We start from the raw sequence: 12,539 nt of genomic DNA on the forward strand, positions 1-12,539 counted from the left end.
ATAGATAGAGATAGATATAGAGATAGATAGATATAGATAATAGATAGAGATAAAAAGATAGATAGATAGAGAGAGAGATATATAGAGAAATAGAGATAGATAGATAGATAGATAGATAGATAGATAGAGAGAGCGAGAGAGATATAAAAAAAAAACACAAAACACAATACTCACCTCTCCTCCTCGCTCCCACGCTGATCCCGGCTTCAGTGTCAGGAGCTGCCCCCTCTGCCAGACACACAGTGGGTGCGCGATGTAGTGACGTCATCGCGCACTGGCTGTGAGCCAGGAGCAGAGGGGCCTGAGGGCGGCGCCGGCCCTGATGCAGAGCGGCTTACTGGGCTGGGGGCGGGGCCTCTGGGGGTGTGGAGACCTGCTTCGCAGTGAATATTCATTTCTCTTTAGCAGCGGGGACAGGGGCTCCTGCCTCCTGACACCCGCTGCTGCTCCTGGAGCAGCGGGGGCCCTAGGCAACTGCTGACCCTGTATGCCAGCAGGTGCCAGGGCCCACCAGATGCCAGGGCCCACCGGAGAATCCTCCGGTTCCCCGGTGGGCCAGTCGACGCTGGATATGTGTATTTTTCTGCACATATGACAACACTGTATTTTCAAAATATCTAGACTTGTGACCACCATAATACAGCTGTATGACCATTTCCTGTAATTTGTACATCTGAGTTAGTGTACTTCCATCTTCAGCACTTTTTACTTTTTTTTTTTAATTGGTTTTAAAAAATTGTTCAATTAGCGATTACTTTTAAATACAATTAAGGCCTCTTTCACACATCAGTTTTTTGCCTTCAGGCGCGATCCGGCTTTTTTTGGAAAAAACGGATCCGGCAAAATGCAATGCCGGATCCGGTTTTTCCCCATTGACTTGCATTAGCGCCGGATCGTGCCGGATGGCATTGCGTTTCATCCGTTTTTTGCCGGATCCGGCAACTTGTCTCATTCCGGCGTCTTGAAAAAACGTCTACTGTAACGTTTTTTGTCTCCGGCGAAAAAGCCAGAAGCGCCGGATCCGGCGCTTCCAGCTTTTTGCTACAATGAAAGTCTATGGGCGCCGGATCCAGAAAAAGACGGATCCAGCAACCGGATCCGGTTTTTTTAAGTCTGCGCATGCTCAGATCCAATTGGCCAGCCCCCAGGAACAGAGACGGATCCAGCAAAAAAACGGATCCGTTTCTACAGTTCTCCAAAATTTATGCCGGATCCGTTTTTTCTAAAAAAAGCCGGATCATGCCTGACGGCAAAAAACTGATGTGTGAAAGTAGCCTTAGGGTTTCACTTCTTTTGTTAATGGACAATACTGTAGCCTGGTCTATGGTTATATTCTATTTAGTTGGAAGTGTTGACCCTATATATGGTTTTTGTATAAATATATGGACTTCTTATTGTGATAAAGATTAAGTAACTGAAATAAATTAACTTTTTGATGATATTCTAATTTTGTGAGAAGCACCTGTATGTTCTTTATGAATATGTGATTTGGGTACATAAATTTTTTTTATGGTCCTTTGCATACCCACAAAGAATGAGTTAATATTGGTCAATACTGTTGGTCTATACTTAGATCCCCACAGTTTGTGGATATAACAATTTAAAAAAAAATACTATGTAAGATCTTTAAAGCGAACCTGTCAGCTGTTTTTGCCAATATAAGATGCGGCCACCGCCTTTCAAGGCTTATCTACAGCATTCTATCATGTTGTAGATAAGCCAACGATCTGACTTGCAAGATAAGAAAAATAACTTATAATTATACTTATTATATCAGACAATCACAGATTAAAGGGAATCTGTCACCCTTTTTTTCCCCTATTAGCTGCTGGCATAGACATCGGGGGCTTATCTACAGCATTCTGTAATGCTTCCTGGCGCCGCTGGAGTGGCAGCCTGTTACAGTAGCTCCTTCTTTGCTCTCCTTTTTTCTATTTTTCCTTTCTCTTTTTTTTATTGTTACTCCAAAGGGACATTGCACTATGGAAAACCATAAGAGGACCTGGACCTTTGATGGACTTTTTACCTTGTTTTTACTTGGATCTATTGTGTTGGGAAATCCAGGAACTGAACAAGACCCTATTGTCTACTCCAGAGAAGCTATACTGCTGCTTAGGGACACAGCAAGGCAGCATGCTGCTAATAGACCAGAGGACATTCCACCAGAAATAAGGAGGACTAAGAGAAGAGGTTGCAGAGCTGGAGCCCTCAGGAAAGCTAGAAGAAGGCGCTATAGACCTGCTCTTCTTTCCGTCATTATGGGCAATGTGAGATCACTCGGGAATAAGATGGACAAACTTTCGGCGCTGACCAGACATCATCGGGAATTAAGGGAGAGCAGCATGTTGCTGTTTACAGAGACCTGGCTCACCGAAGGTACTCCGGACACTGTTGTCTCGTTGGATGGCTTTAAACTCATTCGCGCGGACAGGACAAGGGAGAGCGGTAAGAGGAAAGGCGGAGGGCTGGCGATATTTGTGAATGATAGATGGTGTGACTCTAGGCATATCGTGGTCAAAGAGCAAACATGCTGTAAGGACATTGAGCTATTAGCTGTGGGCATGAGACCTTTTTATTTACCGAGGAAACTATCGCATGTAATCATGATAGCTGCATGTGTCCCCCCTTCTGCGAAAGCTGATGCCGCCACTGAGGTCCTACAATCCACAGTGAGCATGATGCAGTCCCTTCAACCAAAGCACTCCTTCTGGTTTCGGGAGACTTCAATCATGTGTCTCCAGCATCCATACTACCCAGTTGCACACAGTATGTTACCTGCCTCACTAGAGACAACAAAACATTGGACTTGTTCTTTGCCAATGTGAGAGGGGCATATGCCTCGTCAGCCCTACCGCCCCTTGGAAGATCGGATCACAACCTAGTGCACCTCCAACCCGTGTACAAGCCACTTGTACAGAGAGAACCTGCTGTCACTCGCACAGTGAGGATATGGACTGAGGAGAGTGATGATGCTCTGAGAGACTGCTTTGAAACAACCACTTGGGAAGTGCTGCAAGATTCCTATGGTGATGACATGGAAGGTCTCACACACTGTATAACGGACTACATTAATTTCTGTGTAGACAACACAGTACCCACAAAAGTAGTGGGGTGCTTCTCTAACAACAAACCATGGATCAGCCCCGGAATAAAGGCTCTTCTCAAAGAGAAGAAGTTGGCCTTCAGATCAGGTGACAAGAGCAGGCTGAAAGAGGTTCAGAAGGATCTGAAGTATCTAATCAGGCAGGGAAAGGCTAATTATAAGAGAAGGATTGAACTGAAATTGTCACAGAAAAGGATCCATGAAGTCTGGGAGGGTCTAAAATGTTAGGCGTCGGATTCCTGGCACTGCACAGCGGGAATCCAGAGCCAGACATCCTGCGGTCTCCCATGCTTCCTCGACCACTCCGGGTGTTGCTCAGCAAACACGGCGAGCCAGGCTTGCTGCTCAGACTCGCTCTGGCAGCCTGGATGTTGCTGCCACCTCTGGTGCAGCAATGGCAGCGCAACCTGCTTTGCAGGGAACCGCTCCTGAGGCTAAGTCCTCATGCCGTGCTACTGGGCATGCCCGCAACTTGACCTCTCACTGGAGAGCAGGGGTCACATGCTCAGGTCCTGCGTCGGATCCGATTGGTCCTTCCCAAGCTAATGGAAGGTTCCGGAAGCGCATCGCTATAAAAAGCCCGCAGGGTGGCTCGGCGATGCGCTAGTGTAGACTTATCTTGCTATGTGTGTGAATGGTGACGGATGCATGGACTGGTGGCTGACTCATTATGAAACCCCTTCCCTCGGATAATACGATTGGTGACAGAGTGTGTTCTTAGGTCAGCACCAGGTAGAGGCAAGCTACACCACAGTGCTCCTTCCCCTACACTAGCGTCCGTCGGTGCCCGGTCCTCGGCGCCGACGCTTGCGGCTATAGTTGCCGCTGCGCTGCATTAACAGCAGCTATTGGTGTTCGCGGCTGCGACGCCACACGCTGACTCCTGTGACGATAACAGGGCCAGCACCTTTGTATATATTTCTGGCAAGCGACTCTGAGTCTGAACAGAGCCGCTCCTAGCGTTCGGGTGACGTTAACCCGTGCGCACTACTTCACCTTCTGGTGCATCTGCCATTGTCAAGCAGCGGTCTTACCAACTACCGCACGGTGGACCCCGGGCGGCGAACGCACCTCTTATTATTTTATATCTGGTGCGTTCCGCCGACCATAACATTACACTAGCGCCAGGGTCTGGCTGGCAATGGCAGACGTGCAGCAGCTGCAGCGCTACATTCGGCAGCTGGAGAGCAGGTTGGCGGCTATCGAGAGCACCAACTCAGCTGCGAATGCTGCGCTAGCTGCCGCCCAGATGGTCGCTGAGGCCGTCTCACTTGTACCCACACTCTTGCCCGCTCCCCGATAAGTTTTCGGGTGAAAGCGCCACCTGTAGGGGATTCGTCAGTCAGTGCTCCATTCACCTGGAGTTGCTGGCTGCATGGTTTCCTACAGAGTGGGCTAAGGTGGGCTTCATTGTCTCCTTATTGTCTGGCCGGGCATTGCAGTGGGCCACGCCATTGTGGGAACGTGATGATCCTGTGGTTCAGGGGCCTGCTCAGTTCCTCGCGGCTCTGAAGCAGGTCTTCTTAGGACCACGGGTCACGCACGATATGGCTCTCCAACTGTTGTCATTAACACAAGGGTCACTCTCGGTTAGCCATTATGCTGTCCGGTTTCGGACATTGGCTTCCGAATTGGAGTGGCCGGACAAAGTATTAGTCCCAGTGTTCTGGAGAAGCCTAGCTGAGCACGTCAAGGATGCTCTAGCTACCCGAGATATTCCCACAACTCTGGAGGAATTGATCACCGTCTCCACCCGTATTGATCTCCGGTTCAGGGAGCGCGGGTTGGAGAGGACTCTATCCAGACGTAAAATTAACCTGGCTCCCACCTTTACCGAACCGCTGAGCCATTCCGCACAGGAGTCTCCCTCCACCGAGCCCATGGAGGTATCTCGCACCGGCACTAAGCCACGTCAGGTGCGGGGCTCCGTGCGCTGTTATCACTGCCAACACTTTGGCCACACGGCTGGCACATGTCCTCAGCGGCTGAAGGGACGACCCCGTTCCATGGTTGTAGGTGGTGGCCAGTCCCAGATGGAGTCCTTTTCGCCTAAGCCGGTATTCCGGGGTACCCTAGATAACGGTTCCTCCACCTGGGAGGCAGAGGTCACTCTGGATTCCGGGGCCGAGGCGAACTTTATGTCCTCGAGTTTTGCCCAGAGTCACACTATCCCTCTGGTATTACTCCCACAACCTCTGACCATCAGGGTGGTGGATGGGGCACCATTGCCGTCTCGAGTGACCCATCAGACGGTCCCACTGGGTCTCGCCATGTCCCCCTCACATTGGGAGACCCTGTCCTTGCTTATTATGCCTCATGGCATCGATCAGGTACTCCTTGGGGTTCCCTGGCTTCGTTGTCACTCCCCTCACATTGATTGGGCTTCGGGGAGAATATTGGGCTGGAGCAAGGACTGCGAGGGTAGGTGTCTCAGGGACAGTCTTCAGGTAGCGTCTACGGAGCTGCCTACAGACCTCTCCACGCTCCCTGAACCTTACCATCAATATGCGGACGTCTTCTCTAAGAAGTCTGCGGAGACACTCCCGCCGCACCGTCCCTATGACTGCCCGATTGACCTCCTGCCAGGCACAGAACCTCCTCGAGGTTGTGTTTACCCATTATCTCTCCCGGAGACGGAGGCAATATCCCAATACATCCGGGAGAACCTGGCACGGGGCTTTATCAGGAAGTCGGTGTCACCGGCCGGGGTAGGCTTCTTCTTCGTTCAGAAGAAGAGCGGAGAGTTACGCCCTTGCATCGACTACCGGGGTCTCAATGCCATCACGGTAAAGAATAAGTACCCTCTCCCATTGATCTCCGAGTTGTTCGACAGGGTGCGTGGGGCGCGACTCTTTACTAAGCTAGATCTACGAGGGGCATACAACCTGATCCGTATTCGCGAGGGAGACGAGTGGAAGACAGCTTTTAATACTCGGGATGGCTATTATGAATATCTGGTCATGCCCTTCGGCCTTTGTAATGCGCCCGCTGTCTTCCAGGACTTCGTCAACGACGTCTTCCGTGACATGCTTTCTACCTCGGTGGTGGTCTATCTGGATGACATCCTCATCTTTTCGCCAGATTTGCCCACTCACCGGAAAGATGTCTGCAGGGTATTTGACCGCCTACGGGCGAATTCCCTGTTCGCCAAGCTGGAGAAGTGTCAGTTCGAGCAGGAGTCCTTGCCATTTCTGGGCTACGTCATCTCGGCCCAGGGGTTGGCTATGGATCCGGCCAAGCTGCAAGCGGTTATGGACTGGCAGGAACCCCATTCTCTTAAAGCGGTGCAGCGCTTTTTAGGGTTCGTTAACTATTATCGCCAGTTTATACCCCACTTTTCCACCCTGATAGCTCCTTTGGTTGCTCTCACGAAAAAAGGAGCTAATCCTAAGGCGTGGACCGAACAGGTTTCTAAGGCCTTTTCCTCCGTAAAGTCCCACTTTGCAGGCGCTCCCATTTTACACCGTCCCGATGTGGATAAGCCGTTTATCCTTGAGGTAGACGCTTCTTCCGTCGGTGCAGGAGCAGTCCTTTACCAAAAGGATGCTCAAGGTCGGAAGCATCCCTGCTTCTTCTATTCTAAGACCTTCTCACCGGCGGAGAAAAATTACTCCATCGGCGACAGGGAGCTGCTGGCCATGAAATTGGCTTTTTCCGAGTGGAGACATCTCCTGGAGGGAGCCCGGTTCCCCTTTCAGGTCTTCACGGACCATAAAAACCTGGTCTATCTTCAGACGGCCCAACGCCTGAATTCCCGTCAGGCCAGGTGGTCGCTCTTCTTTTCTCGCTTCCGCTTCACCCTACACTACCTCTCCGGGGAGAAGAACGTCCAAGCAGATGCCCTCTCACGCTCGGTGGTCACAGCGGAGGAGGGAGAAGCGGAGCCTCGGTTAATTCTCCCTCCGGAGAGTTTTACGACCGTGGCTCCTATCGCTCTCGAGTCGGTACCGCCAGGCAAGACCTTAGTGCCCCCTCGGCTACGGCCAGAGGTTCTTGCCTGGGCACATGCCTCCAGGCTAGGTGGCCATTTTGGTAATAAACGGACCACCGAACTCCTGGCAAGGTCATATTGGTGGCCGCATATGGCTCGAGACGTCAAGGCATACGTGAAAGCATGCGTCTCGTGTGCCCGGAACAGGCCCTCTAGACAGAGGCCGGCGGGGCTCTTGTTTCCCCTGCCAGTAGCGGATAGACCATGGGAAATGGTGGGCATGGACTTTATAGTTGGCCTGCCCAAGTCCAGTGGCAGTACGGTCATCTGGGTGGTTACCGACCATTTTTCCAAAATGGTACATCTGGTGCCACTCGCACGCCTACCCTCCGCCCGAGGTCTGGCCGTCCTGTTCATTAAGCATGTATTCCGTTTACATGGTATGCCGGACAAAATCGTAAGTGACCGAGGTCCCCAGTTTGCGTCTCGTTTTTGGAGGGAGCTCTGCAGCTTACTCAGCATCGAGCTAAATCTGTCTTCCGCCTACCATCCCGAGACGAATGGCTTGGTCGAAAGGGCCAATCAGACCTTGGTCACCTATCTACGACATTTTGTCTCTGCCAGGCATGATGACTGGGCATCCTTGCTGCCTTGGGCTGAGTTTGCCCTAAACAATGCGGTGGCCGATTCCACTGGTCAGACGCCCTTTCTCCTAAATTATGGTCAACACCCTCGCGTCCCTGTCCCAATGACGGTGTCCTCCGCTGACTCCAGGGTGGCAGACTGGGCAGTGGAGGCCCGGGACATTTGGGATCGCACGCAGGATGCTATCCGGGCATCTAAAGAAAGGATGAGGGCGTCCGCCGACACGCATCGGCGACCCGCACCAAGCTTCTCCCCTGGCGACATGGTGTGGCTCTCCACCCGGAATATCAAACTGCGGGTCGAGTCTCCCAAATTCACACCACGTTACATTGGACCGTTCAAGGTCCTCGAGCGACTTAGCTCAGTGGTCTACCGCCTGGCTCTTCCTCCACATTTGGCCATATCGGACGTGTTTCATGTGTCCCTCCTCAAACCAGTTCACATGGTCCGGTTTTCTGAACCATCCACCGGGTCATCAGACTTATCGTCTGACGAGTTTGAGGTTAACGCCATCGTGGGGCGCAGGTTTGTCCGTGGCAAAAAGTTTTATTTGGTGGACTGGAAGGGTCATGGTCCCAAGGTTCGGACCTGGGAGCCAGTGGAGAACATTCATGCACCGCTCCTGATCGCGGCTTTTGAGCGCAGTGAGGCTCAGAGGGGAGGGGGCCCTGGGGGGGTAATGTTAGGCGTCGGATTCCTGGCACTGCACAGCGGGAATCGAGAGCCAGACATCCTGCGGTCTCCCATTCTTCCTCGACCGCTCCGGGTGTTGCTCAGCAAACACGGCGAGCCAGGCTTGCTGCTCAGACTCGCTCTGGCAGCCTGGATGTTGCTGCCACCTCTGGTGCAGCAATGGCAGCACAACCTGCTTTGCAGGGAACCGCTCCTGAGGCTAAGTCCTCATGCCGTGCTACTGGGCATGCCCGCAACTTGACCTCTCACTGGAGAGCAGGGGTCACATGCTCAGGTCCTGCGTCGGATCTGATTGGTCCTTCCCAAGCTAATGGAAGGTTCCGGAAGCGCATCGCTATAAAAAGCCCGCAGGGCGGCTCGGCGATGCGCTAGTGAAGACTTATCTTGCTATGTGTGTGAATGGTGACGGATGCATGGACTGGTGGCTGACTCATTATGAAACCCCTTCCCTCGGATAATACGATTGGTGACAGAGTGTGTTCTTAGGTCAGCACCAGGTAGAGGCAAGCTACGCCACAGTGCTTCTTCGCCTACACTAGCGTCCGTCGGTGCCCGGTCCTCGGCGCCGACGCTTCGGCTATAGTTGCCGCTGCGCTGCATTAACAGCAGCTATTGGTGTTCGCGGCTGCGACGCCACACGCTGACTCCTGTGACGATAACAGGGCCAGCACCTTTGTATATATTTCTGGCAAGCGACTCTGTGTCTGAACAGAGCCGCTCCTAGCGTTCGGGTGACGTTAACCCGTGCGCACTACTTCACCTTCTGGTGCATCTGCCATTGCCCAGCAGCGGTCTTACCAACTACCGCACGGTGGACCCGGGGCGGCGAACGCACCTCTTATTATTTTATATCTGGTGCGTTCCGCCGACCATAACATAAAGTCTATATCTGGGCATAGACAGACTGTCTCCAGGATGGTTGTAGACAAAGAGGGGCTTAATGAACTTAATCTATTCTTTAACAGATTTAATCACACACTGGCTGCTCCTGCCCCTGCATACCATTCACACCTCTCTGCTACAATAACCTCACCCCCTGCTGCAACTTGTCAACTGAGCCAGGGTCTGTTCTTCACAAGTACCCAGGTTGCAAAAGAACTGAATAAGATCAAAGTTTTGAAGGCTGCAGGTCCTGACAGCATCAGTGCAAGGCTAATCAAGACCTGCGGGCACCAGCTGAGTGAGATCATTACATATCTGTTAAATATGAGCCTGAGAATGGGTATAGTACCACAACTGTGGAAATTATGTGTGTGGTACCAGTTCCGAAGAAACCTTATCCGAAAGACCTTAATGACTATAGACCTGTAGCATTGACATCACACCTGATGAAGGTACTAGAGAGATTGGTTCTCACACGTCTCCGTCCTCTAGTGAGCTCGGATATGGACCCTCTCCAGTTTGCCTACAGGCCGGGCATTGGTGTGGATGATGCCATTATCCACCTTCTAGCTAGGACTCTCTCTCACCTGGAGAAACCTGGGAACACTGTGAGAATAATGTTCTTCGATTTCTCTAGTGGTTTTAACACCATACAGCCAGGTCTACTGAGAGACAAGCTGGGCCTTGTTGGTGTGGACCTCCAACTCTCCACCTGGATCCTTAACTACCTCACGAACCGACCTCAGTTTGTAAAGGTTCGGGACAGTGTGTCAGACACAGTGATCTGCAATACAGGGGCACCTCAAGGTACAGTTCTTGCCCCTTTTCTCTTCACACTGTACACTGCAGATTTTAGGTGCAACTCATCTAGCTGCTACTTGCAGAAGTATTCTGATGACTCTGCAATAGTAGGCCTCATCACAGGAGGAGATGAAAGAGAGTACAGAGATACTAACCAAGCTTTTGTGGAGTGGTGTCAGAGGAACCACCTTAGGATTAATTCCGGGAAGACCAAGGAATTGGTGGTGGACTTTCGCAAGGGCAAAAATCCACCAGTAGTGGTGAACATTCAGGGAAATGACATTGAGATAGTCGACACCTATAAGTACCTTGGTGTGATCCTCAATAATAAGCTTGACTGGGCCCATCACTTGGATGCAGTGTTTTACAGGAAGGGCCAAAGCAGGCTTTATCTGTTCAGAAGGCTGAGAGCCTTCAGAGTTAGAGGGGCACTCCTTGCATCCTTCTTCAACTCTGTTGTGGCATCAGTCATCTTCTTTGGTGTGGCGTGCTGGGGTAGTGGCATATCAACCAGGGACAGGAATAGGCTGGACAAACTGATTAGAAGGGCCAGCTCTGTCCTGGGATGCCCCCTTGACCCAGTTCAGGAAGTAGGCGACAGGAGGATACTGGCCAAGGTGAGTTACATGGTGCAGAATGATTCCCATCCCATGCATGAGACCGTGACAAAGATGTGCAGTACTGTCAGTGACCGGCTACTTCATCCTAAATGTGAGAGGGAGCGCTATCGAAAGTCCTTCCTTCCTGCTGCAGTTAGGCAGTATAACCAGCACTGTCCAAAACGGAGAACGACCCAAACAGAGAACTGATAGATCCAAAGTTGTGACAGTCCGGTTACATTTTTTTTTTTTTCTTCGTATATGTACCTACCTACTGTCAATGTAATGCCTTTATGCATCTGTATCTATTCTTGTTCCTGCCTTGCTGCTGTAATGCTCTGAATTTCCCCATGGTGGGACGATTAAAGGATTCTCTCTCGATAAGCCTCCGATGTAACCTGAAAGAGAAGAAAAACACGTTATATTATACTCACCGAGGTGGGCGGTCCAGTCCGATGAGTGTTGCGGTCCGGTCCGACACCTCCCTTCTTCATGCGATGACGTCCTCTTCTCCCGTCCTGAAATGGCTCCGGCGCAGGAGCTTTGCTCTGCCCTGTTGAGGGCAGAGCAGAATTCTGCAGTGCGCAGGCGCCAGACCTCTTGCAACGCCTGCGCACTGCAGGACTCTGCTCTGCCCTCAACAGGGCCGAGCAGTGTGCCTGCGCCAGAGCCATTACAGGACGGGAGAAGAGGACGTCATCGCATGAAGAAGGGAGGCGCCGGACGGGACCGCCCACCTCCGTGAGTATAATATAACGAATTTTTCTTCTCTTTCAGGTTACATCGGAGGCTTATCTACAGCATTACAGAATGCTGTAGATTAGCCCCCGATGTCTATGCCGGCAGCTGAAAGGCCAAAAAAAGGGGTGACAGATTCCCTTTAAGGCATATACCAAGCAACGGGTCTTACAGTTGAAAAAGGTCCTCTTTGGCCTAATCTGGAAAGGAGAAATAGTTATTGAGAGACCGTCCCGGGCAATCATGTTTTGACATACGTTACAGTTACCACAGGGGTAGGTACCATAGGTCCTAATCCCTCTGTTTAGTCTGAAAGTTGGGCGCACATAATGGCTGTGGCACAACTAATCTTTCAGATTTCTGGCTCGCTTTGCTATCAAGCTGGGCGACGTTGAAATATGTGGTGACAATTTAGGTTCACTCAACAAAATTCCCCAACTTTGATCCAGAATTTTACGTATGTCCTGCCACTGGTTATTAAAGGTGGCAACAATGCCTAAAGGTCTGGAAGACTCACGTGGATGCCTCTGAAGTAATTCTGAGCGTGTACTAGTTCTTGCTCTTTGATAGGCTGAGGAGATAGTCCTTTTAGGATAACCACGAAGTTTAAACTGGTCCGTCAGTTTTCTTGCTTCAGACTGAAAATTCGATATGATGCTACAATTGCGTCTCAGTCGGAGGAATTGACCTGTGGGAATACCGTCTTTCAGGTGCCTGGGATGGAAGCTAGTAAAGTGCAATAAACTATTAGTAGCTGTCGGTTTGCGGTATAAGTTGGTAGAAACATGCAAACCCTCTAATGTAAGTTTGAGGTCCAGAAATTCTACTGCGGTATGCGAAATGTCAGCTTGATATTGAATGAGCTGGGAGTTGGAAGTTTCGCCCCCACAGTTCGCCCCCAGCATTTCGCCCCCAGCAGTTCGCCCCCAGGTACACTTCGCCCCCGAACATTTCACCCCCAGGTTGTTTCGCCCCCGCACATTTCGCCCCCGCGCATTTCGCCCCCGCGCATTTCGCCCCCGCACATTTCGCCCCCGGATGTTTCGCCCCCGGATGTTTCGCCCCCAGCAGTTCGCCCCCGGATGTTTCGCCCCAGCAGTTCGCCCCCGGATGTTTCGCCCCCAGCAGTTCGCCCCCGGATGTTTCG

The 12,539-nt window shown here is 51.4% G+C and overlaps 1 protein-coding gene across 1 annotated transcript in view; it reads right to left on the bottom strand.

Moving 5' to 3' along the window:
• LOC141051175 (uncharacterized) overlaps positions 1-12,539 on the bottom strand; it is a 223,470-nt gene that overhangs the window by 67,568 nt on the left and 143,363 nt on the right. Inside the window, 1 exon segment of the mRNA XM_073548040.1 lies at positions 11,910-12,118. Coding sequence (XP_073404141.1) covers positions 11,910-12,118 — 209 coding nt within the window.

Source organism: Dendrobates tinctorius, unplaced genomic scaffold (genome assembly GCF_039654945.1).
Source record: "Dendrobates tinctorius isolate UK_male_01 unplaced genomic scaffold, ASM3965494v1 ptg000155l, whole genome shotgun sequence".
NCBI lineage: Eukaryota > Metazoa > Chordata > Amphibia > Anura > Dendrobatidae > Dendrobates > Dendrobates tinctorius.